At 39.9% G+C, this 27,259-nt stretch overlaps 1 protein-coding gene across 4 annotated transcripts; it reads right to left on the minus strand.

The window, feature by feature from the left end:
• Positions 1 to 1,331: 1,331 nt before the first annotated feature.
• On the minus strand, positions 1,332 to 27,054 carry parga (poly (ADP-ribose) glycohydrolase a). Of its 4 annotated transcripts, none has more exons than XM_046401118.1 (18): positions 26,861 to 27,054; positions 26,101 to 26,163; positions 25,236 to 25,880; positions 24,970 to 25,102; positions 24,069 to 24,191; positions 23,882 to 23,962; positions 23,210 to 23,284; positions 18,194 to 18,286; positions 16,858 to 17,012; positions 13,671 to 13,750; positions 13,497 to 13,557; positions 12,888 to 12,963; positions 10,730 to 10,877; positions 5,618 to 5,696; positions 5,354 to 5,462; positions 4,691 to 4,796; positions 3,344 to 3,472; positions 1,332 to 2,639 (listed from the first exon to the last, which is right to left on the minus strand). In XM_046401118.1, the coding sequence occupies exons 2-18, from the start codon at positions 26,127 to 26,129 to the stop codon at positions 2,458 to 2,460; spliced, it is 2,304 nt and encodes a 767-aa protein (XP_046257074.1). In that variant the 5' UTR covers positions 26,130 to 26,163; positions 26,861 to 27,054; the 3' UTR covers positions 1,332 to 2,457. The 4 variants fall into 4 exon arrangements, with proteins under 4 accessions (XP_046257074.1, XP_046257073.1, XP_046257076.1 ...); XM_046401117.1 differs by having other exon boundaries at positions 26,101 to 26,166; XM_046401120.1 differs by lacking the exon at positions 26,861 to 27,054 and adding an exon at positions 26,677 to 26,810.
• Between the last annotated feature and the right edge of the window lie 205 nt (positions 27,055 to 27,259).

Consider the following 27,259-nt stretch of genomic DNA (forward strand, 5'->3'; position numbering starts at 1 on the left):
GGGGGGAGCAGGCACAAGCTGAAAGAGGATCTAGCAGATAGCCTAGTGTAAGTCTAAATATCAAAATGTGATTTTAAACGGAGCATCATTATGTGGTTTTTAAACCGGTAAATTTTGTGCAAACCAGTACCTCCTTTTCAACTACGGCAAAATGTCCAATTTAACCATGAAGGGATTTATCTTGCTGTTTATGACCAAACAATGAATGCAAGAATCTGTATTTGCGACACTTCAGCTGTAAGACAACACACAGGAATTCTCAGTGCTCTCTGATAGAGAGCTCCTCCTTTTTCATTATTTACATTTGTGTTTGCTGCTGCTCCCCGGCTGACCTGGAGAATGAAGGGTCAGGCAATTATGAACTGAAATGCCATTTTGTTGTAGTGACTTTGCTGCCTGACAAAGATGGAGTGAAGATCAGTTGCTTTCTGGCGTTTTATTAATAGTGCTAATCGACAAAAAGACCCGTGCTGCTGGGTTACATTGCAGGCTTGGTCTTAAATTACATCCTGTTTAGAGTCATTACGACACTAAGACAAGACAAAAGTGGAGCAGCTGCTCATCATTGAATGGAAATTCAGCAAGCGACAATTCTCAAACCTCATGCTTCTGCAGACAAAAAGTAAATAACAAATGTTATTCAGCATTCTTGTTGACTTTGGTTATTCATTTGTAGGATTTGCTCAGGGTGTTCTGTCAATGTTCAGCATCCAAATAGATCTTTGATCGCATCCAGGAGGCAGTAACCTAAATAAAGTTCATGTACAGGTGACCCACGCCAAACAAAACATCAACAGTTAGGTCTGCCAAACCCAACTGACTTTGCACACAAGTCCACAGCTCATCTGGTCAATGCCAGGCTGAGCAGAAAGAACGAGAGAAGAAGATAATGTGTAATCCACTTACCTTAGCCAAGCCCACGCACCATTTATGGAAGTCCACGTCATGGGGTTATTTAGGAGCCCTAATTCATCTAATAAAGCATGTTTGGAGGCAGAATCAAATTTGTCTGAGAGCCCTTGGTACAAGTGCTATCACAAAAATCAATCACATTTCAAATGATCAAATAATGTATGGTTTCAGGAAATTAAGTGATAAGCCTGTGGTGCCAAGGCATGACTACAAAAATAACACAGAAAAAAAATTCATGAAATCTCTATGATGACAAGAAGATCTGAAATAAATTCTGTCATATAAACATCTGTGTATAATGACATTGCAGTGATGTAAGGAAATGGTATGCTCAGAATACCGCAGAAGAGTCCTCTTGACATAAAAATGTGTGAGTTAACAACGGCAGTAGTTGGTGTAAATAACTGACCCTCAAACGGTTTTGATTTTGTTTGCACTGTGCTAATCCTTCATTAGGTGATTAGGCAGCAAATCATATTGATCTGAGCAGAGAAATGCCATTTTAACAGAATATATTTTAATAAAGAAATGATAATAAAAAGAGTACAACAGAAAAACCTTAAGTACAGTACTACGCAATACATTTAGTCTTCAATCCATCTGAACCCATTAAATAGAAATCACAATGTCAATCAGAAGAGTAAATAATAAAAAAAAATAATAACCACATCTCCAAAGTAAACGTTGAGTAAAAACATTAACAAAAATATTTTGCGTGCAATTCTTTCTTAATCTGCTCCACCCTTTAATTGTATGTACAGTAGCAATACTCTGCTTAATACTGAATATATTTGAAAATGATTATATTACTCAGTATAGAATCACTGATCTAAGATGAAAACGACCATAAATTCCTATCTGTCTCGCTCATAGCAGTGGCCATTTTGTTGATAGTTTGGATCATATTAAAATAAGGACAATATGTGAGTTGAGTGTCGACATCCTAGTGGATATAAAAGAGCAGCATATATTTGTAGAATATATGATAAATAAATGTTACCCATGCATAGACTACAGTATGGCATCTCATCATCTCTCTGCATTCATGAACCTCACCACAGCCTGGATATGGAAAACAGAGAACTCATCCAAAAAAACACAATACGGGACAATATAAATAGGGATTAACATGTCCTGGATTATCAATAATGAAATGTGTCCACAACCATGCATATGATGAATATTTGGCCATATTTGTAATAAGTGTGTAAAAACAGAAGAACTCCACATCACATTTAGACTAAAGAAAGGGCTAACAGCAACCAGGATTTACTATTGCTATAAGTCTCTGAAACATTTCACCACATTAGGTGACATACTACAAGGCTCCTATAATACCACCAAAGAGAAAGGCAAAACTGTGTTTTGGTAGTTTGTGTGTTGGGATCACAAACTTAAAGGGAGTGTGTATGTGGGAGAGATTAAACCCAAAAAATGACTGCAAGCACAAGTGTTGAGTGTTGAGAGCACATTGAGATTTCTGAACCTGGAGTCTCTTTTACATGTTGAGATGGGGAGGGTGGTTAAGTTGCAGCTCTCCCCGAGTTAATGAGAGTCCGATGTCACAGGGGACATGCCAGAATCCTTGGCAGAGTCTGGGGCATCAGTCGTCGAATGGGAAGAGACTTTCTCATAGATGAAACTGTACAGACTGACGTCAGGTCGAGTCGTACGGCAATTCTTACACACCAAACTGGAGTACTGGTTCAAAAGGTTGTATAGCCACCCTGGGAGGGTAGAGGGAAGCAGTGAAGAGAGGGAGGAGAGGGAGGAGATGGTGCAAGGGTCAAGACAAGGAAGAAATATGGAGGCCGGTAAAACAGGATTTGAGAGAAGTAGATAAAAAAGGACAAACAGGCTGAGAGTCAAAACACAAGCAAGTACAGAAACCGAACAACGAAGAAAAATGACAGCGTATTTGGGTTCATTTATAAAACACGCGCACATACACGCACAGAAGCCATGAGCTTTTTCTCTGTAGCTCCACTTTAGGAAATGGATGGCTAGAGGGGAATTTCTCTGAAAGGCTTCAATAAATGTCAGCGCAAGAAAAATGAAAAAGGGGGGTGGGGTGGGTGTTGAGGCTGGGGTCAGTTCAGGCAGTAATCCACTCTGCAGCTAAAGCTGAATGGATGTGTTGAGTAACTGAGATGGCCCATAACGTGGAATAACTTAACATACAGATGGACTGCATTCTGTTATTTATGCATACTGTTGCTGTAATGACACCAACAAGGACAACCTATGCTACATGAGCCCCAAGAGCCCCACAATCCAACTAGTAGCTGATATCATCACCATTCCTGCTCATTATGTAATTTACTGTAGGAGCTCAACAGAAGCAGGGCTAACAAAACAATAACTAATAACTGTGTGACTGCAGCGAGGACAGAAACAAAACTACTACAACATATTTGTTTGTGTATCTTACCGACGGTGACTTGTCTTTTGGTAAGGAAAGTGTGTATTTCATGAACATCTCTCATGAGCTGAGCATCTCCAAACGTGAAGTATGCCACATCCCTTCCAGCCTCTGCTGCAGCCATCAGCTGAATCAAGGCTGAAAAAGAGGACCAGCAGAACGCTAAAGGGAAATTTAGGCAACAATCATGTATGGTATTAGCATCATTAGTATCCTTCAACGTCAGAAGAAAATCATAAAAGTGTTAATGACCACCGAAAATCAAATCAGCTCAGGAAGAAATTGGTCAATAACTGGATAAGGTACTGCTTCGGGCAGGAAAAAAAAGAAACAAAAACACAAGTGACAGGGGCAATTTGTATCAGAAAGGTAAATAATCCACACGGGTAACATAGCTTCATCAACAGCACTCAATCTTTTAGCCTCTGCAAATTAGCTCTTAAGACTGTTAAATATTTAACAAAATGGATATTGATTCTAGATTAATAAACACAGAAAACCATCATTTGCAACAGGTCTGCCATCTTTACAACAACATTACAGCTCATTCTTATGTAACTACCACATCTCAAGTCAGTTCTGGGACTACAATGTAAAATACTTAGTTATTGCCTTCTAAAAATACCAGCTATATTAATTCCAGGGCTAATGAGCAGGGGTCCCCGGAAGCTGATATCATCCTCAGGGACTTGGTCAAGTCCAGCAGTATGCCGTGAAGGAAATTACTAGCACCACTTGTATATGAAACTGTACACAATCATACCCATGTTACACTGGTCTCCTTTGCATTCATAATGCGGTACATTTATGAGAAGAAGAGGGTTTCAGAACAGCACAGCCTAAATCAAGCTAAGTGACAACATGCAAGAGAAGCTCTGTTACTAACTACTAGTATGTAAGTATAAACAAAATTAAAGTGTGGTGTACGCCAACAGACAGTAAGGGGCCCCTGCTTGTAAAGAGTGATACCCACAGAGACCTGCCTCAGCCTGGATTTATGGTGTCCCTTCCACATAATCAACTGCCCTTTTAATGGAAAACATAAATGTGTGGCAGCTGATCAATAAAGGGAGGGAAGGAACAGGTGAGTGACACCCTGGGGGAGCTACTGATCCACCACAGGGGTTTGAGAGAGACTGGATCAAGAGGAGCATCACTGGCTAGGACAACAAATTCAGTTGAATACTGGTCTGATGTTTACCTCTTGCTTGAGATTTCAAAATTAAAATGTATCTGTAAGCAATATTTTAATTTTGAAATTGCAAACCTTTATCAGTCATACAATTGTGGTTTTTTTTTCACACTTGTCACTACTCCTTCGCCTTTTTCAGATGGATGTAATTCAGCAAATGATACCTTTGAGCCGTGTGTCTCCACCAAAAGCTCCACAGCCCCAGTTGCCTGTGGCCACTGCAGAGAGGTGCTTGCTGTTGATGTTACTTCGGAAAAATCCACAGTATGCCTGGGATAAATACACAGGAAGTAGAAGGAGGGAAAGGAATGAATGAAAAAGATGAAAGAAAAGTTTTTCATGATCTTGTTGGACAATATCTTGAAATTCAAAATTCAGAGTGTGCCATATTGAAATCCATGTGGCAGTGTTGTTTCCAGTTTGGTGGAACACAAAAGCTTTTTAAGTGCACTCAAGTAAATACCATTTTAATTAATTCCTCGACAGAAAAAGCTGCAGTAAATGACAGTTGCGCTACTGTAAATTGGTGCTGTGTAGTATGGTCTGATAAGCTCTTGGTAGCCCTGAGCTAAATTCAATAATGTTACAGATCACCAAGCCTTTAATTAACAGTATCTGACAATATGTCAAAGTTCACCAGCATGAGCTTTTAGTCACGAACATCATAATGTTCAGCATTATCCTACCTGTCATTTACTGATAACAACATATTTTGGAAAGTACCAAGCGCTGGTACATTGTATTTCAAAGCTTTTTTGTGTCCTATCACCAAGATGCGGGCAGACTTAATCAGTGTGCAAACAGCAAGTAGGACATCTTTTGCTCACCTTGTTGAGTTCCCTGACAATCTTCTCAGGGAGAAACTGCTCTAGGAAGTGCCTGAATCTAAGAGCATCAATGGCCACGATCTCTGTACATCGTCTCTGCCAGTCATCCCTGAAAACGAAAGCAAAACAGTACGGGAGAAATGGGACTAACAATGACTAGTCTTTCCATCTTTCTTTTCCTTTTTGGACTATGAATTTTTAGTTTAAATTACCAAAACTAAACCATCTCAAAATATCAAATAGCACTGTGGGAAGAAAAATTACCTGGGAGTCTCATCCTTGTGGCTGTCCTTCCATTTGTAACTCTCAGCATAGCCAGAATATTTACTGTACTGTTCAGTGCCTGAAAAACAAAAAATAAAGTCAAGGAAAAAAAATATAGACATTACTCTGTATACAGCAGTCAGAGCACACAGTGGGCTGAAATCTGTTTCAGCGCCTTATTTCTTAAATCAAATTTAGTGCTTTCTGTGCTGCTCCCCATGTGAGTACACAGTATCAGCTTGTATTGGATTGTCATAAATAAAGGCCATTGATTTAATGGGTAATCCGCTTTGGGGTTTGAAATGAAAAGCTTTCAGTCGTAATAAAAAGAAATGGTTAGAACAAAATAAGCCAACCCCAGTAACATTGAAGAAATAAAAATGCTATCATGAAAAATACAATTCATTAAATAACACACCTCTGTTACCAAGACATTAGCCTTTTTATAATGTGAACTGGTATGTGCTCAAGATTTCATCATTCGTCATTCCAAATACAGCTGCACCCAGTTCAGAAAATGATGCCTATTAAAGACTTCATGCATTATGCATTAGGTATAAGGAAGTTACTTCAGTAAACATGTGATTAATGTAGCCTTTAAGGTTCTCCTCTCTGTAACGGCAGAGTGAGACAGTTTTGTAAAAATCCATTACTGCCACAAAATATCAAAAGTATTCTAAAAGTAATGCTAATTATTTTCTCTGAAAGTATCTCTTTAAAAGCAATAAATAAATTCTGCATTTACTTTGTCGTAACTAACTTGAATTCATTTCAAGAATTTACCATCTAGCAATACTGCAACTGTACAACAAAGTTTAGCGTGAATGATTTTTTTTTTGTGCCATTCTATGACAAAGTATGACTCAAGCTAATGGCCAGGACATAAGCCAGGACACAAACCAGGACACAATCCAACAATGACATTAACACTTGGCAAATGAGAATTATGTTTCTATGATAAGTAAAGACTTGGCTGAGTGAGCAAAAAGAACATTTATTTTAACCATCCTGAGCCACTGTAACTCCAGACGGTCAAATGAATTACTTTTCACAACACTAACGTCCCCTTCCAACATCAAACTACAGGCCTCCCATATCACTTCCTCCATCAACAGAGCTGTCCTCCTTCACCTTGGTCCTATTTATCCCATCAACTGCCCACGACAGCCTCCTGGCATACAGGCTTCCATCACTAGATTGCATCGTGGTCCTCTAACTTCCGATCCGAAAATGGATATACACTAAATCGATGTGATACCTAAGCTCCAAATGCACTGGAAGACCCATGTTAAAACCCCTTTAAACACAAAACAATATGATTAACCAAACTGAAGACAATAACAAAGACAAATCAAGAGACTAGACTTAAAGATAAAACACTGCATGCGTGCAAGGAATATTCTGCAATGTTTTAATGAATCTTTGCTGTAACTGGTCCATTCCATTAGTGGAGCAATGACCTTAGTTGGGCTATAAATTCCTTTCTGTCCAAATGTAATAAAGTTAAGTGGAGAGGAGGAGGAGGGAAAGATGGAGGGAGGCAGAGTAATGGGAGGCAGGGGCGGTGACTAACCACTGAAGGTGACTTGGAAGAGACGAGAGTTTCAGAGACGACAGCACGGCGCCATACAAGACAGACGCCGCTTGGGTTGCTGAGCACGAAGGTACTAAACAAGACAGAAGTTGATTTTTACATTGACCGAACTGTACTGGGTCTATGTGTTTGTTTCATATTCCTACCAGTGTGGGTCAGGGGCTCTAACACCATGTTGGCCTTTCGTCGACTGCTGTTATAACCACAGTATAAGTAACAAGCAAGGTATAGAAAATAGTGATCAGGCTGCACCACCAGACCATGCAAACTTTCCACATAATTTGTTTGCCCATGTGTCTCTCTTGTTAGGCACAAGCTCAAAAAAGACAAAAACAGAATCAATCAAGTGCAGACATTTGGGAGCACAATCTATATTTGAGTTTCTGCACACACAGCTAAGTTATAATACATGCCCTCATGTCAGACAGATGGATTTATCAAACCAGATAATGATGCCCGCTGGTATCATCAAATGGTTGTAACATCTGATGGTTCTTTTAATGCCAAAGTGAAGTACGGGCACCAGTCAGAACAAGATTATATTAAATATTTGTTTTGCAAAGCTAGTTTGATAAAGTGACAATAAAATAAATATGGTGTGGACATTAAACAGTAAACTAATTAATCAATTAAAGCCATTTCAAAACATGGCGAGCAATACAACAATCTATTTTATATTTATACAGGTGTACATTTATGTTGTTATTTCACAATTTTTGGCAATAATTTCAAATAGGCCAACAGCATAAAGTGCTTCCATGAATTTAATCTGTGCTTGCCCTTAAGTTGACCAGTGGTGGGCGAAGTATAACTGTGTGGCAGGAAAGAAATGTAGGATGACCAGAGTAGGAGGCGAGTGCGAGAGCAGAACACTTATGACAGGTTGACCGAGGCAGAATGAGTTGGGGGTTGAAAAATAAAGCACTCCTGCAAGACAGAAATGAAGGATAACCGGGCAGTCCCAAGTGAATCAATGCAATGGATTTACCTTTAGACTGGATGGAAGGACAAGGAGGAAAAAAAATGAATGGAGCCCAATAAACACACAGTGTTCCCTAAAGGTAAGAAAATAACTCAAGAGGAGAGTAGAAATATGTGAGTCAGTTTGTGAAAAACCTGCACTCATCTGACCAACTGTGAGAGTCTATCCACAGAAATATGAGCTAATCAACCACCCAAACTTTACCTGACGTACAATTTGCAAAACCTTTTCAATATATTAGTACATTTGTCAAAACAGAGGGTTGAGACTGTGCCGTGGTACTCTCCAAGATAATGACACTGCTGCTCTTTTTCTTTTGTCTTCTTCTCTTTCTCCCCTGCCAGTGGGGGAAAAAAAAAAGCAGACAAAATGTTCTCTATTGCTCAACAGCAACAAAACAAGTTTCTCTTCCTTAAAGACATGAATTCTGTCCCAATGTTTTGCTCTCTCTGTTACTCACAAATGATTATTAAATAACTTACTCAGGAGTGCTTTTTCACTTATTGACCCACCAGACCAAACCAGTAATATTCACTTGTAAGCTGATCCAGATCTGCCCAACCTGTGGGTCAACCTGCACTGATGGAAGGACATGCAAGACACACACGTGTAGTTTCTATAGGAGAAAGAGGAACGCCAACAAAATAACAAGCAATATCAAGCAATAAAGGTTCAATACACCACATGACATGAAAGTGCATTACAGTGAGTCTTTAGTGTGGTGGCACCACACATCTGTTACTATCGATCCACAGGATGCTAAGTGGCAGATAACAAGAGCGACGAATTAAACCAAGGCAACAATGGCACACTTTCTGACTGCTCTACAATCACTCCATTCCCTGGACACAGCAAGGCTTCACTGGGTGGAAACTTATAAATAACCTGTCCTAATATCTAATGTCTGTGTGAGCACATTACTGCCTTCATGAGTGTGCATATGTGTGACATAAATTCCCCCACTCCCCATAAGCTTGTTATGGGAATTTAACAAACTTAACAAACAAAAATAGTAAATACATCTATCCATTCTTTTTCTAATGCTTATGCAAGATCCAAATGAATTGGTAATGGCATAATAAGGTAGTCCAGATGCCTTTCACCCTTATCAGCACCTCCTGAGGGATCCTGTAGCACCCTAATGCCAAGTGGGATATGTTATCCCTCCAGAGCACTCTGGGTCTTCCCTTGGATCTCCTCACAGCCTGTAAGAGCTAGACAGGACACTAAGAAGGAAAATCATTTCAGACATTGATACATACTCATTCATTCTTGAGCTCATTCACTGCCTAGTGTCCAGTAAAATGAGGGTTGGTTGAACCAGCCTCCAGGCTCATTTTCATCTCAGCAGTCTGATACAATGTCTGAGACACTGCTGAGGCTCTATCTCCATCTTAACCTCACTACTGAACGGGAACTCAAGATATCCTTGACTTGACGTAATTATTTGTTCCAAACCCAATGTGGGCAATTCACTAGAGGAGGTGCTGACCCATCTGTTTCATACATGGTTACAAACAGCCCCAGTGTGTGCTAAAGGTCACAGGCCGATAAACTCACTTACATCATCTGTAGAAAGCAGAGAGGAAAACCAGACACTTTCAACTTGAGATCCAGCCCCTGAAATCACTAATACAGTTGGTGACTAGACTGCACAAGGATCTGATCACATAAGCCAAGTGTCATCAACTACATTTGTCCCAGGGAACAGACAGTGTTTCAAAAAATATATACATATTATTTGGGTCCAGTTAGTCTATTATTGTTTCATATTTTCATTCTTTTACACAATTAATGCTATTTTTTATAAGCCTATCTCTTTAAGAACAGGCACAAATACAGAAAGATAAATTTGGGACTTAACGACAAATATTCTTAGACCTTCCCCAAGAAGGCAGTTAGGGCTCAATAAAATCAGACAGAACAACTAATGTATGAGTCCTTATCTTAAAAAAAAACAAAAAACTCAACTTCAGGATCTCAGGAAGCACACAGAAATACTAGTTTGAGACTCAGCACAACAGTTGACAAAAATAAATTCAAGTGACACCTCTTGCATCTAACAGACACGCTTAGTGATTCGCCAAAAGCTCCAGAGTAACCTCCTATAGTCTGGCCAATGTGCTGCCGTCAGCTCCAGGGAATAGCCAGCCAGAGGACCAGGCAGTTTGACGGTGGGTCCACAGGGTGCCCATGTTCCGCATTCTGATGATCACGGACTTGAGCTTTCCTCAGGAGGCTGAGCATTGTAATATAAACATAACTGGAGCATATTCCAAACTCATCCCGCACTTTTAATATTTGCTTAATTTACTACATAATCTGCTGCATGTCTGCCCTTTGATTACTGTTAGCTAACTGGCAATCCTATGTGCCGACGAGACGAGATATTTAGTGAAATGAAGACTTATTTGAATCATTGAGCTCTGGATAAAACAAACTAATCAAAAGTGTACAAGAGGCTCAGTTAATGTCAGAAAAAGCACCAAGCGGCAGCAAAAAAATTATGTGTGTGTGTGTGTGTGTAACTAAGTACCTGTGACGATGAGGCATTCATTGGATTCCAGAGCTTCAGTAAAGAGGCGAGAGACGATGAGCTCAGGGTTGATGAGGAACCTGATCTCTTCCTGGACAAGTCCGTGTCCTGTAACTCCTCCACCTACAAACCTGTTTGCAAAATCCACCTGATGAAACAAAAAAATAAACATCACTGAATTGTTAAAACTGAGATCTTTTTGACAAATTCAATTTATAAATAGTATGCAAGCTGCAATGTGATCAGATTAACCATACATTCAAAACAAAACAATGGGCTGATTCAGTGTTATTATGTTGTCCTTTGCTCTGCCCATTCAGTGCAGCTGAGAAGAACTGTGAGGTTTAGCTACTGTCACTTCCATTATTTGGACAAATGAATCTATTAGTGTCTCCCTATTATCTGTCACTGCTGTGGTCATTTAATACAGATAAATGTCTAAGGATCGCCGCAGTGCTTCCTGCTTGTAAATAATCAAATCAGGAAACTGTAGCAAAACAACACACATGAAATCTAAAGAGATAGTTCAAATACCAATAAAATCTATAGTTAGCAGAGCAGTGAAACAAATCTCCTCAATTTTTGAATATGGGAGTCTATTAACATGGCTTACAAACAAGTGGGTGCTTAAGTCAGGTTCAGTATTTATCATTACTTTTATTTTGATGATGGGAAGACAAACAAAATGGCAAGAAAACAGATAGATACAGAGGACCAACTGGTGGTGGGAACTGAGCTCTGCTGAAGGTCAACAGCGAAAAGGTGACTTTTTAAATATGTTATTCGCAGTACAGGCAGACCAATCAGCTGGGCCAATATATTGGATATATATTGTATTAGTGCATAGTTAGTTAAATAATCAAAGGGACCGAAACCAATGTATTTGTATGAAACACTATTCCCTACCTCCACCAAGGAGGTTATGTTTTCATTTGTCTCTGTTTCACTGTTTGTGTAACAGAAAACCTACCAGGCTGATTTTCATGACACCTGCCGTGAGAGTGTATGATGGGCAAAAAAGGGATTAAGAAAGAATTAGAAAGAATTAACTTTTGGACACATTAGGATCACGGCATGAAAGCACTAAGCAATTTTCAATTTCATTACCACAAAGGCATTTGGCCTTTGCAGAATAAATGGTATACAGTCATCATTCATGGTACCAGTAATCCATTGGGATAGCTTGCACATGTAGTTTCACAAATTTTATACAAAAAAACCGTCATTATGGATGGATTATTGATGAGATCACTCAAGAATTATGGATGCTTGTGTTTATTTCCTATTTCAGTGTAGGAAATATTGTGATATGATAGTGGACCTTGTTATTGTGGCATGTATAAGAGGCCAGCCCATTCACTCACAATGCTGCTGTTTAAACAAGTCTGTCAGGGGTGAAGGTTCTGCTCACTGGCCCACAGCTACGTCAATGTGTGTGACAGTGAGTGTGTTTGTACGTGCATGTGTGTATGTTGTCTAACCAGTCGCTCAACTCCTCAGCTCCTTCACTGGTTCACTCCCTACGCCCCCCTTCCCCACCCTTCAATCTCACCTCCTGACAGAATGACAGCCCACTGTGCCCTATCGAAGCTCAACACTTGGCCTGTGCCCAGCCTGCTGAGGTAGCCATCAATCCTCCTGCAGGTCTCTTGGCCCAGTGGGTTGCCCCAGTGAGATGAAACCCTCGTCATCTTTCCCTCCATGCGCCTCCTTCTCCCTCATCCCCCACCCAAGGGTCCTTACCTCCACCCTTGTCTCTCTGAGCTACTCAAGTGTATCTATCAGATGTCAAGCCAGAGTTAAAAAAAAAATAAAAATAAAAATATGCAACGGCCATCCAGAAAACGGACCGGAGTGAGAAGACGGTACGACTCGATACAGACATAGAACCAATCACTTTCTCAGATATGCACAAAAAATACACCTCCCATCAAGATTTCCTACAGGCAGTGGACAACTGTTCAAACAAGCAGTACAGTCTCTCTTTGGAAGCTTAAAGATAATATCAGTATGACATGCTGAACCAGTGTGTGGTGCCACAGTTACAAAAGGAAATAACTTTAAAATGATTGAGGGCATTGGCAGGAAAACACACTTTAGTTATCTCAGGAACAAATAAATCACTGTACTAGATGTAAAACTATAAAGTAAATCCTACCTGCAGCATCCCGTACCCATCATCCTCTATTGTCCCCTCACAAGTGATATGCAGGCGTGTCAGCAGAGTCTGGGAACTTGACGAAACAACAGCAAAACAAACATTACTCTTTCATCATAGAGTAATTAACTGTTTTAACATCATATATTCATTTCATTGTAAAAGGGCTAAAACCGCAACACACTTTAACAAAGTGTGCATGTACTAAAAGTTCTGAAAGAAATTCACTTGCGTCCTTTCTGGCATTAAGGCTTTGTGAGGTTGAATTAGGAGCATTTGTGATTCAAGCCTGAGCTTTATTTGGGACAGTGAATGACTTCCAGTCCCTGCTGTAAAGACACCTCCATGATCCTGATGGGATTTAAACTGCTGCCTCAACCTTAGGTCAGAGGAACTCTAATGTGTTGATGTTGTTTTGGTGATCTCTACTGAGACATCAACACATTTCAGAATTATTCAATCAAATGATTTGTTCAGTCAAATTTGAATGAAATTCTGATACAAACCAAATCTGGAGTGTCACTGTATATGAAAATAATATTTACTAACCCAGACCATAGCACTTTTTTTGTTAAGGTCAGTAATAAGGAACAAAACTGAAAGTAATACCTTTCCCAGTTTGGAGAATTGTTCAGCATTTGTCTTGTGAATGTAACAAGACCTTTGGGCTCTTGAAAAAAACGGAAGAAAATCATTATCACAAAATGTTCATCAGCTGAAAAACAAGGAGAGCATCAGAGAAACAGTTGCTGCGACATCATGCAGGGAATTTTTAATACTTACTGCTCTGTGTAACTCTCCTGAAGTAACACAGCAGGGTTTTCAATTTCTCAATTTTTCTTGGTGAAGAACCTTCAAATAATCTGTGACAAAAAGCAAATAGGAGTGTGAGTTCAAAAGAAATATTTTCTATAGGGTGGTGACTTTGTTAAATAGTACATGTGAAGAGTCTCTGACAAAAGCAAATGCTGACACTGTACTTGAAATATAGTTTTATAGTTAAAATATGTGTTTTATCAGAAGAGAGACATGTAATGTTTCACTCAGAGTTGTTATCTATAGCTCACTGCACAACCATGCTACAGCATGTCATGAGTGAGGTCAAGCTTTTAAACTGGTATGATGTCTCTCCCATCTATCTCCATCCTTCATACAATGGCAGTGCCTGAGGCTGTGTTTCAGCTCTTCAGAGTTACCATAAAAATTAGGATGGAGGGAGGAAGAGGCAGGGAGGGACGGAGGGAGAGATGGATTAAATCACCCCATACTGGTACTCTTCCTCCATTAAAAGCGACCTAAGCTGATGACTAATCAGAGTTCAGCATTCATCCTACCCTGGGAAGGACATAAAAACAAAGGGGACAAATAAAATAAAAAAAGTAATGCACTGAAAGGCTTTCAAAGAGAAAAAAAATCCAAAGCAATTTCTACATATAATGTGTGTTCTCTCCACCATTTGCATTCCTTTAACAATGCCTTACTCATGCTCTGTGACTCCCCCATAACCCCTTGTCAATTTGGCATAATGTACCCTGGAGGACAACCAACCTTATGAGACAGTGTAAGTGGATGAGGGTGATATTTCCAGTGCAGGCACATATCATACCTTCCAGCAGACATATTATGAAGGACTTAGTCACAAAATATATCGCAGCAAGTTTCAAATTTCACATTAATTGTTTGGTTCTTATCCACTGTAACCTTATTTACTATATTAAGCACACCAGGAGATAATGTTTCTGACAGTTTTACCATTACTAATTAGGCTACCTTCTTTCAAACAAGGTAACCCACCTCATGGTCACCAGTTCAAAAACAAAAACAGGCTTTATTTTTCAGTAATGAGCTTTCACTGTTGACTAAACTGTTAAACAGATCTCATATGTCATTTTCTTCTCCAACAGGGGAAAACACAAGTTAAAGAGATAAGCCTGCCTAACCCCCCCACCCCCAAAAATCTATCCATCACTTAGCAGAGGGCAAACCTTGACAGCTCTGCCAAAACAGCAATCAGCAGATTGCTTGCTTGCTACTCCGCTTGTCCAAGACAGAGCGCTACTGTAGATGATAAGCAAAGTGACGGACACTCCCTCAATTACAGAGGAAAAGGGAGGGCCAGTAACGATCCAGGGCCCAGTTTAGACTGCACTGGTTGTCTTGTCTTGTCTTGTCTCATCTTTTCAGAGATACCAAGGCTTTCCTTCCCTCTTGCTCTTTCCTGTATTTTGCTGCCAGCAGAAATGCTGATAGTGAAGACAGGCCCAAGTGCTGGCATGGGTCTGAAACAGCCAGCCCCTGCAACTGGAATCAATGCTTACATTATTACAGAGGCCTCTTCACTTTGCCTGCCACTAACGTTTGATCAGAAGGGAAGGCGTATAGTGTGTGTGTACATCTGTGTGTAGACCAATTCACACATCATGACACACATGACCATCTCTTGGATTCATAAAACAATACTGTTCAACCACCAAGGGAGAGCAGATGGCTAATTGAACTGTGGTTAGCGGTTAGGGCCCATGCAGATTGCAGGGAATATCAAAATATAACAGTACTAACAAAAATTCTACTAATTCCACAAAAGTACTATCATAATAAGCTATTACCAAACTGACATGTCCAGTATGTCAGGCAGCACCACTGGAAGTTAGCTAACACATCGCTAATGAGGAGGGATACATGGAAAATTGAGATGAGGTGATACCTGGACTACATTCAGTGTGTACTGAGGTGCCTACAGCATATAAACACAATAACAGAGCTGGTAACAAAAACTCATAACTCTGTTTCCAACCCCAGCTCACCTATACATCTCAACTCTTCAATGACTACCAGCTTTGGCCAAAATACATGAATACGTTAAGTGTCCAAGAGATTCAGTTAGACGACTGATGCATGTCATCAAATTAAATGTCTTGAGCAAAAATATCAAAACAGGACAAATTACACATGTTAACACAGTCAGATCTGCGGCCATCTGCATGTCAGACCAACAGGGCGGAGGTTGGGTATTTCAAACACAAGAGTGCAACAGTCATCAATCTTACTTGCACAGGACTGACTGCATTCACACGTCGCTTTCCTTCATTCCAAGTAAAGTGACACCTCAAGATTATGAAGAGGCCACAGACAGATAGACAGGTGTGGATTTCTAGTCTATCAAAACAATTTGTTTCAATTAACCATCCCTGGCTTTCTTAACAGACTACTGGTTCTGAGTAGGTAGAAACAAAGAGCACCAATTTAACACACCTACTCAGAACCTCCCACGCTTAAAGACATAACAGAAATATGGAGCTCAAGGATATGCCCTGCCCACAATTTCTCAAGTCTATGAGGTGATTGTGGCAGTACATGAAATCTGATCTTACAACTATCAAAAACAAAACAAACTTTCTCTTGGACAAAAAAAAGAGACACAAACTGTGTTCTAAAAAAAGAAAAGTCAGTGCTACTGTGTGTAAATTGACCGGACACTAAATATGTCTGAGGGGTTTTCAATGCAGTAGTGCCCCCTGATGGAAATCTGTTAATTTTTCTCTGAATGGTACATTACTGAAAACAGGGCTACTGAATCAAATACCTACCAGTTTGTAATGAATCGCTGTAATGATCCATGAAAATAAAAGGCACCTTTTAATGCATGGGATGTCCAATAATGGCAAGGGACACTACTGAGAACACTGTGAGAGAACCTGATCCTGTTATTATTATTATGCCAATAAAACCCAGGCAACATTCCACAATCATTTAGCACCAGAAAAAGAAGTTAAACAGGGCTAATGAGTCCACTCATGCTCCTGTCTGATGGCACAGAGAACGCTCCGACTTGAAGTAATGGCTTACAAAGGGACTCATTGAAAGACTCAAGGAACAACTCTCATTGTCTGAATAAAATTCACTCACTCACTCGCTAATGATCAGTGATTTGTGTCTCTCCAGTTTTGTGCAAGGGATTGTGTGCCTTTACCTGTAAAAGTTGATCTCAGGATAATTGCAGTACTCTGACTTGCGGGAGTTGCGTCGAGGGAATGTGCAGAAGAAGGCATTGGCCAAAAGGCAGGCAATTTGCTCCTGAGACAGAGTCAGGGAGTGGTTCATCTTTGACTTCAGTAGGGGAATTGGCTAGAAAGATAAAGAGAAAAAGCAACAAGCAACAAGAAGAAGTGAAATCAGAATCAGAACAGAGTAAAGGTGGAGACGAACAACGTTACGTGGGTACAGTGCTATAGGTCTGAGGGTGAGTGGGGGTAGATCATTTGTTTAGCCATCTAGCAAGCAGACAAGGAGAGATCCATTAGGTAAATTGGTGGTAGTAATTAAGGCCCTGGTTTTCTTGCTCTCCCCAAGGTTCATTCAGTCAGACACATGAGGCTCATCTATCTTCACTGATTAGGGCTAAAGAGCCTCCCAAGGCTGCCCAGTTAGCAGATCAATACCGGCTCTAATAACACACACACACAAACATTAGCCTTGACGCTTAATACTGCAACAATGGAGAGTCCAAAAGCTTCATTATCCACCTGCTACAAATGACTGTGAGGTGAAATCTGTAGTGGAAATTCCCTCCACTGGTTGAACCTGAGCTTCCTTAAGGTTCCGCCTCTGGTTTCTATCTCCAGTAACCACTGGAAGGGTTTTCCTATCCTGTCCAGTGTGGGAGCTGAATTAACTTTATTAAATTAAACTCAGGGCTCTAAACACAGATAAGTGAATTACAAAAATACCAACCATAGAATTCTCGCTTTGCTGTAATTGATTACAGAGAACAAAAACGAAGACAAATGGCAATGACATTTAAAGGATCTGTGACATAGATCAGACGTTTTTACTATGACTCAAAGTGAGGGCCTCTGAGATTTGACAGGATGATATCAAACACTGTTTCTCAAAATATACTGCTCTGAGGAGTGGAAGCCCAAGGGAACAGACTGAATTTTAAATTTCATAAGCATAACACATAAGGTGGATGACTGGACATGAGACAGACCTCTGCTCTCTCAGTCCTCTTTTCTAATGAAGCAGTTCTTGGAGTAGACCAAAAAGGGGCATTCATTATCTAGCAGTTGTAACTCATGAGCTGGTCTTGTATAACAGCCACCATCTCAGTCGTTGCCTCTCCTCCTTGTGTGCACACACTTACATACTCCCTCCTATATGCCAAAGCCCTGCTGATCTTTTGACAGACTTTGTAAACCCATGCCCTACGCTCTATATCGCAACAGCTCACCTTTCCATTTCCTCACACAAATCACAGAAATCCCCTTAACATACACTGCGTACAAAAACAGTGAACTAAAACTTACCATTGTGCAGATGGAAGGAGCACTGAGTGCTACCTCAACCATAGCTGGTAGTACGACCTCAAACAGGTGTTGTGCCTCACAGTGCTCAAGACACTGTAGAAAAGAGAGAGGTGGAAAAAAGACATACATGCAGAAGTATTGTTAAATGGGATCTCTCAGTGGAGCTAACTGCCTAGTTAGGCAAGCAGCTACTGAGAGTCAGCAGTCAGAGTGACTGATTAGATCTGAAGTGACATACTGGTTTGTAACAGGCCACTACCACTGATCTTTCCCATCAAAACGCTAAGTAGAAGATTAATCCAACATTGAAGCCACAACCAAACAGAAAATAAAAAATATTTGGACAATTCTGTTAATGACTGCTTACATTTCTGGAAAACAGATTGTTTTTTCTGCGTTTACATATCTTGTTAGTCACTATTAAATGATAAAAAAGTAGCCAACCAAACTTTGAGACTGATACCAATAATCCCTTTCCACAAAAAAAAAAAGTCTCTTTAACTGAACCAATTTTCAAAATCACCAATTCTACAGAAGGCTGCATTCTGTTTTGAATTTACATTTTATATAACACCCCAACTTTTTTGGAGTTCAAGTTGTACTGTCAATGAACAGTTCATCCTCACCCTACCTGTTTCAACAGTTCAGCTTCATCTGGTAAAACAATAAAACCTGAAAGCACTATGTGCAATTTCAGTAATTTCTGTTAGGGCTTAGCGTTGTCTTGTAAAGACAAAGAGACAGTATGAGCCAACAACTTGAGGAAATTTTAATAAAGAGTGCAAGGTCATAACCTAATCCCAATATCTACGGATCCTCAGTTCTCTCATATCTAATAAGAAATCTATGTTAGTAAAGGTTGAGGTGGAGGTTTATTGTTGTTTTAGGGTGAACTTCCAATCCTCACATATCAATAATTCCAATAGTTCAGTGGTGAAAGAAGAAACAGAAATGCTGCAGAGCCACTCCCCACACAGAATCTCTTTCAGAAGAAACTACCATCAATCTGGGAATGAGCCTGCCACAGCTGAGGCATCCATACTTCAGCTTGTAGCTTACCTCAGCATCCATGTGCAATTCCTCTAAAATAAACATCCAGTTATTCCATCATAGACTCAGATTTACAACACAATCAATTATGGGTGTACTGGCTTCGAATACCACTGTGATCAATCACTTCTCTTATTCTATCAAGGTGAACAGGGAAGCTCGAGCTGATCAAATGGACCTACTGAAGCAAATGCAAAAGACCAGTTGTGCAGAGACTGGCAGGGTAGCTTGATTTTCAACTGGAAGTCTTTGGCAGTTGATTTGGCTGGGGGGCATTTATATGGCTGCAGAGCAGGTCTAACTAAATGCTGTCAGAAGTAATGAGCTAGCAGACATCATAAAATGCTCCTGTGGGACTAATAGATGGCAGTGGGTGATGCAGTAGGATGAGGGTAGAAAGATGATCTCAAGCGCTTCCACAGCTACAGCAGCCAGCCAAAATGATTACACACAGGTTAGGCTGCACATACAAACTGCAGCTTTCACATCAATACATATGACAGACTGAGCTCCAGCAGGACAGTCCAGATTTACTGCTGCATAGGTTAATGATGGACTACACTCTGATCTTTCATCCATTCTGATCTTTCAGTTATTTTCATTTCCTGGCAGCTCAACCTACCTACCTAGTTTCCATTTTATATTTTTATTTAATGGTCTTCTAAGAATGTTTTTCAATGCATTTAGGGACATTTCAGTCATTTTTCAAATCACCGCAGGAGAGATTGAAAAAAAAAAGTGACAAAGCAGAAAAGTGAGCTAAAGACTATGCAAAGTGACAGTGGTGGAATAATGCTGCATTTGATTTGTACTCTTAAGTCATTTTCCGAGTTATTTCCGGTAAGTGACAAACAGAACACCCCTGAAGTCAGAATTCCAACTTGTCAACTCAGTCGTCTACATAGGACACAGAGTTTGCAAAATAAAATGGCTGCTTGCTTGGCTGCATCGATTGTAAATGGGCTTTTGTCTTTTTTGCGTCCAGTTTAGCAAGTTGCATACACAATACTGTCTTACTGTTGCCTGTAGGCAAGTACCTATGGTATTGTTATGCGTGAAATACCACGTAATGCGTTGCCCATAGATTTGTGCTTCTTGTAACTGGTCGATGTTGCTTAAACAACAATGGCTGAATAACGTTACAAATGAGCTGATTTGTGTTGTGGCAAACAGAACGCATCCAGAGTCCAAAGTTAAGACTTACTGTGCTTTTTACTAAAAGATTATGCAAGGGTAGCACATCTCAAATTTGCAAGTCAAGGAGGAGAAAATATTGACATTGCACTTGTTTATTTGTCTCACACCCATAAAGACAAATGGTCCATTGTGTTTAGGTAGTTATGGGTTGAGAAAATTCTCCTAATTCTTTAACTAAATAAAGGACTGATTAGCCAGAAAATACACTGTCATACCATGAACTTTTATTTAAGTAAAGTTGTGAATGCAGGACTTTGAAGTGCAGTAGAGTATTTGCTTAAAGTAAGATGTGAATACTTCACCACTGGCCATCACATTGCTGCTGAATGTTTATGTATTGGGACATCAGCAGTACTTACTCCTGGGCTGCTTTTCCTGCTCAGCCATCAGACATTCATCAGAAAGTGACACAGTGACAGTTTCATTTGGCAAGGGAGAAACACTAAGACAATTTACAGACAAGCCCTAATTTGTATGACTGTCCGACCCCCCCAATGGCTATTACACATTCAGCGGGGTGTCAATCAATGGCTCAGGGGCAATGTAGCTCTTGACAATTACCCCAGTGCTGCACGAACGTTGCTCCAGATTTAATTAGATGGTGCTGGCTGAAGAGTACAACACCTATGATTCAAACTACAACATACAAGCAGTAACATATAAAAAAAAGATTCAAGCAGAGAAGCAGTAAAATTTATTCTTAATTCCATTAGTCTGTGTATGAAAAATAAATCTCTTAAAGTGGTGCATGTCTGCTGTGGAATGGCAGCTGTTAATCATTACTGCTCAATGTTTCGGCGTGATGCATTGAATGGTCCCTCATCCCGGATCCATCAACTGATACAAATGTAACTGACAGAAAGTGGTCATCACCAGCGGGTATTCTGTGTCTTCACACATGTACCCATCCACATTCCTGTATCACTTTTTCCAATAATTACACATGCTAAAAACCTATGAGTTCTATTAATTTTGACATTAAAACCTTCTCCTTCTCCTCTGAGCACCACCGTCCCTTGCTAAATTCCTCAGCAGGAAAGAAATTATAAAATAGAGGGAAATACTGTGATCAGGAGTCAGAACAGTGAGAGCAGCTGCTGATGCAATAGACTCCTGGACGGACAAGTTTCTTGTTGACTTTACTCAGCATCCTTACAGATTTAATAGGACGTTTTAATTAAATTGGATTAAGCTATAAAAAGGCTGGGGCAGCTATTGATCCACCAAGCTCTCTGCTTTACTCTGAGAAATTATCTCAGTGGGGGACATTTTTGGAGTGGCCTGAATTTAGCTGAGTAATCAGTGGTTCACATATCAGTCTGACGGAACCGCAACAAGTATTAAATGTTTCCACTTAAGTGTAAAAGCTCCATTAGAATACTGATGTTGTTCATGATGGCTGCAACTAACACATGAACTCACTCAGGAAAAAAATGCTTTACTAAATGCAGGTAATCAAATTAGGCTATTGGTTGAGATCTGTTTGCAATCTATTAAAAGCTTCTGTGTTCTTTTCTTTTGTTGTAACATGGTTTGTATGTAAACTTATTTCAAAGCAAACACACTGCCAGTAGACAGGCAAAACTACTAATAATGTATGTATTAGACATACATGGGTCCTGAGTCACTTGACTCCTAAAAAGAACCCCACTTGCATGAATCACCCTCTCCATTAACCCAGATCTGCTGAGTCCTTGCCTACACGTGCTGCTAACAACCCACATAAATACAAAATTATAAATTGCGTCATTCATAAACTTTTTATAATCTACCACATTCATGCTAAGTAGTTATTAGCAAGGAACTGTTGCAACAAATATGATAAATTACATGGACTCGCAGGGACTGCTACGTTATTCTTCATCAGAGGGATCAGGAATCTGACAGAGTCGGGTTAGAAAGACTTCCTACACGGGCAGAAACATAGCCGAGAGCCAGTAAAGAAGTACCTGGAACAGGATTTGCCTTGACTAGTGTGGAATTCTGAAATCGGACAGATGATTACTTGAAAATCGTAAATTTATATAACAGTTAAGTAATTCAGAACAACGAAAATAAATATTCATCCCACACAAGAATAAGTTTCTCTAACAACATGTACATAATTAAACCCCCTAAGTATCTGCACAGAAGATAAGAAGTGACAAAAGAAAAGAGGAGGGAGAAAGAAAAACAGAAAGACATCCCCCTGGTTCACCTGCAACAGCTGCTGCCGCCATGCTCTGTGCTCATCTGTCCTAACTACAGTATATGATGCCAATTTGCTCGCATGAGACTCCAAGGTACTGGGAGGGGACGACGCATACTGATGGAAATGCAGTCAAACGGAGAAAAGCAAGCTCCCTTTGTGATAACAACTCTAATTTAGTATCAGCTTCATTCTTCATTAAGGTATATTTTATACATATTAAAGGACTGTGGCTTCATGTGCAGCCTCTACATGGCAAAGTTCACATGGGCTGGCCGTTAGAGATATGATACACACAACTGGCTGCATGTCAGTTCTCTCAAACTGCAAATATATAGGCCTGTTATATGGCAAATTAAGAGATCAAAAAAATTGCATTTCTTTAAAGGAGATTTTCCACCCAAAGAATTGGATTCAAATGTCATATGCTTCATGTTCAGCAAAGAAGCTTAGATGAGACGCAGTTTAGCAATAGAGTAGGTCAGTAGGCTTTAGGGAATTTGTTTTAATCTTCCTGCTTTATCTTTTATACAAGACTAGCCAATAAAAATGAGGTAGCACTCATATTTTGGACAGCTTACCTCTGTGCAAAGAAGGTTCAGGGCAGTGAAGTCCCATTTCTTTGCATGAGCTGTGTTGTATCTCAGTATCGCATCCTAAAGAGGATAATTAGGAGTTATCTATTCATAGAAGATTATTTTTAAACATATGAAACACATGCACAATTATAGTTCATATTACAACATACAGGTCTTCTTTTAATACAGAATGTTATACTCTACTATATATTTATGTATATATATATACATGGAGAGAGAGAGAGAGAGAGAGAGAGAATATATATATATAGTAGAGTATATTATACTCCACTATATATTATATATTTCTTGAAAACTCTGCCACCGTCTGGTCATTTCTGGAATAACTTTTATGTATCTGACAGTTCAATTGGTTCAAAGTTCAAAGTATGAGCAGAGGTTCTCTATTGAAACTGCTGAAACTGATAACTCTGAAAACAACAACTGCTGTCTCTGCCACTTCTAAAAATGTAATGGATGTAATGTGCAATTTTATTGTTTGCAATCCGAAAGGGAGAGAGAAGAAGACAATGAGCCCTCTTGGGTTGGTCTGGTTTTGGTGTTTCAGGAGGAATAGAAAACTTTGAATGAAAAGTCATTCCACATATGAGTAAATGCTGTCAAAGAGAAAGCACCTAAGAATCAATTGAGTTCAGCCCAGCATAGCTGTCTTACCCTCACATCCAGAGAACTCTTGAATCCTCCCTTCAAGGCAGTGCGGATCAGCTCCCACCGACTTTGGACACCACCTCCATCCTATATTACACAGCCAAAAGACACACTACTTTTGCAACAGTGTTCCTACAGTGACTAATCTTGTTATACTGAGTTGACATGTTTCAAAACGCATGCACTAGTATACCTCAGTCTCCATAGGAAACAGATTTTTCTCAGAGCACGGCATCTTCACAGACACATCGTCCCACGCGTCTTTGAACTTTGTAGGGTACGAGACAGGGACAACATCCTCTCTGAGGAGATCTGTCTGTAACAGGGAAACAAAAAAGCAGAGAAAAAGAAATGTCTTTACAAGGTACTGTTGTGTGTTGAGAAGTGATGATCTAGGTACCTGTTTTCTCTTTGCTCATCTAAAAGTTGCAACAGTTGGCTTTTAAGTATTTAAAACTTAGAACATGGTATAACAGATTACAGAAAATTGACATTGTCACTTTGTCTGTGATCGTTACTTCTAAATAAAATGAAATAGAAGACTGCTATGTAGGTCTACTACCTTATCTTAAAACTGAACATAGAGATAATGGGAACACAAAATAAACACTTATTGTACCAAAAGTCAGAAGTTCCTTTGATGGTTGACTTAATAACAACTGAAAGCTATCCTGATCAATTAATGTAGATATGTGATTTTCTTAAAATGGTTATTAAAAGTTCAGCATTCTTGTGATTTAGGGAGTGATAGACAATCTAGCTTGGGTGGCGGCACTGACAGTGTTCCTAAGGTACTAGAACTGTAGGCCACAGTCTAATAGGAGCTTTACTGACAAGAGGCCCTGGGGGATCATTGAGGATGGCTTTAATTTAACCAGAACTGTTTCTCTGTCGCTTGTTCCAACTGTCTGCATCTAAACAGCCTTCTGTACATAGTCTTTCCATTGTGATCCAATCTTGTTTTCTTTCATTAAAAGAGTAGAGCCATCATGACATGGCCAGCCACATCCGTAAGCGTTCTTTTTATGACAGGAGTGTTTCTCACAACATGCCACATACAAAAACACATTCAGAACATGTGAATGTTGACTCACCCTGACAGTGACAGTGTGGTTAGGCACTGCTTTCAGGTAAGACAAAGGGGGAGCACACTGAGGCATTCTATTCAGCTCATCTATTGGTGTCCCCAGCCATCTTCTGTCCATGTTGTGCAATGCGAACGAAACACTGCACAAAACAACAACAGAACAGATCAATTTACCACACTGCAACTGAAGGACAATGTGAGCAGAAACAGGTGATTCACTAACCATAACACATAAAAAAAGTGGTACAAAGAATTAAAAATGTTCACAAGTACCTTTCAAAAATTGCACCTGACTGGCATCCAATTAAGTCCTGGCTCATATCAGATGAGCCACTGTACTCTGCCATCTGAGCATCCTCAGTTCCCATGGCAACCAAATGGACCCTGTCTTTGACAGACTGCGTAGATTCTACTACCTGAGGCTTTGCAAAGCCAGAGTCCTCTGCGCATGCACTGTCATCATGATCCTTGTCTTCAGAGTTGTTGACAAGCATGGTTTTAGAAACGGGGCTGTCTGGACTGAGCATCTCCACATCACTGGGTGTACTTACACCCTTCCTTGGACTGTTGCTAAGACAGAGGATGAGCTTTGGATTTGAAGAGTGTGCAGCAACACAGGTTGTTTTAACAGGGTGAGGACCAGGTGAACTAGACCTCTTTGATTTCTGTCCATTTGAACAGTGTGTTTGAGCAGTGTTACTTTTGCTGCCTGCAAGGACAAACTCATCCAGCCCACCTACAGACTCACAGTCCATCGACTCCTGAGACGCTGCAACATCTTGTGTATTTTCCATTAGCGCACGGTCTTTTGTCGTGTCATGTTTTTTAGCTCCGAGGAACATGTCAGCTTTTCTATCTGTTAAGTTTGCTTTGGGAACATCATTCTTCACAACCTCTGGCTCGACATCAGCTGTCACACTGCACCAGGACAAAAAGAGAACAATATGAGGAAAGAGCTTAACAGCAGACTGCAAGTACAATATGTATGATCATAATGATCCATCTTCCTCTTATCTAGAGCCCACTATGCGCATATTCATTAATAATACACGCACAAATCATGCAAGGCATAAACATGTTTTTTTTTTTTTTGCTGCTGTTTTAAAAACAAGAGCACTCAAAACCCTAACAGCTTTACCTTCCTTGAGAATCCATCTCTTCACTCATCTTTCACAGGTCAGATAAGGTGAATCAACAATAGCTGCTTGAGAAAGAAGAACAGTCACATGTTCAAAATCTACCACAATTTTCATAATTTTATACATGTCTAACAGGAATGTTATTTCAAGTGCCCGTTTTCAATTATCAGACTCCACGCTGAGCCAAATACAAAGCTTTGTTTACGTCTGGTGTTGGCTACACTCAGATCTTTGGTAGGGATAGCCAGTAAAACTTAGAAGAGCGTTTGGGGAAATTTGTTCGCTCCACCTTCTCAGAAGAAGGTTCGGGGCAGCTGCTTTAGATTCTGCCTCAAAAACAGTTTCTCCAGTTTTATTTTATGAATCATATACCAAGCGTACGCTCGGCAGCCAACACATCGCAACAGATCTGCTGCAGTCTGGTTCCACAAAGCTAAAAAGAGCCAGCTAACTAACCCCAGCCAACCCCTATATTTTAGCCATTTATCTTTACGGTGAAAAAAAAACCCAAAAACCACTTAGACGGCTATAAGTGGCACAATATTTTTCCGAAGGATTTGGTCAGTAGCTTCTACCTTCATGCGACCACATCCTGCAGGACAAAATGATGTCATCTTTAGCTAACTTAGCATTCACTGGCTAAAGATCGATACCTTAGCATTTATTCGCTAGCTCATATTCTTGTAGATGACACTATCGTAACTCAACCCGATCAAGCTAACAGTGCAACGTATGTTAAAACGAAGAGATAAAACTTACACACATGTCCTTCTTTGTGTAAGTCTTCTGATTTAGATGTATTACATACTTACTTATTTATTTATTATCATCTAAAACCATTTATCTCCTGACTACATATCAAACGTTATCGTCCGGTTATTGGTTTAACGTTACTTTATCTTCGTTGTTGCTGACAGCTGCTACATCTTGACGGCAGAAAATCTAACGAATCCAAACATTTTTCTTGGGAAAAGAGGTGGGAACATGAGTTGGTATCCTAGCAACTGGGTCAAAAAGGAGTTTCCTGTCGTGCAACCGTTAAAGAGGTATCACCATTGATTGCGTACATAGACAGAGGTGTATAGACTTACTAAACACTGTTAATAGATGAAAGTGCCCGATAACAACAATAAATCTATAGGTATATGACAATATATC

The sequence above is a fragment of the Scatophagus argus genome, chromosome 10 (genome assembly GCF_020382885.2).
Source record: "Scatophagus argus isolate fScaArg1 chromosome 10, fScaArg1.pri, whole genome shotgun sequence".
Lineage (NCBI taxonomy): Eukaryota > Metazoa > Chordata > Actinopteri > Scatophagidae > Scatophagus > Scatophagus argus.

What these genes read in the sequence shown, in the direction of transcription:
- parga (XM_046401118.1), bottom strand. Translation starts at nt 26,129, where the DNA reads ATGAGTGAAGAGATGGATTCTCAAGGAAG. An exon ending in CTCCTTCCATCTGCACAATG is followed by an intron (nt 17,013 to 18,193) that starts GTAAGTTTTAGT and finishes TTATCTTTCTAG; the next exon opens with CCAATTCCCCTACTGAAGTC. An exon ending in CAAAAGACAAGTCACCGTCG is followed by an intron (nt 2,640 to 3,343) that starts GTAAGATACACA and finishes CTACCCTCCCAG; the next exon opens with GGTGGCTATACAACCTTTTG.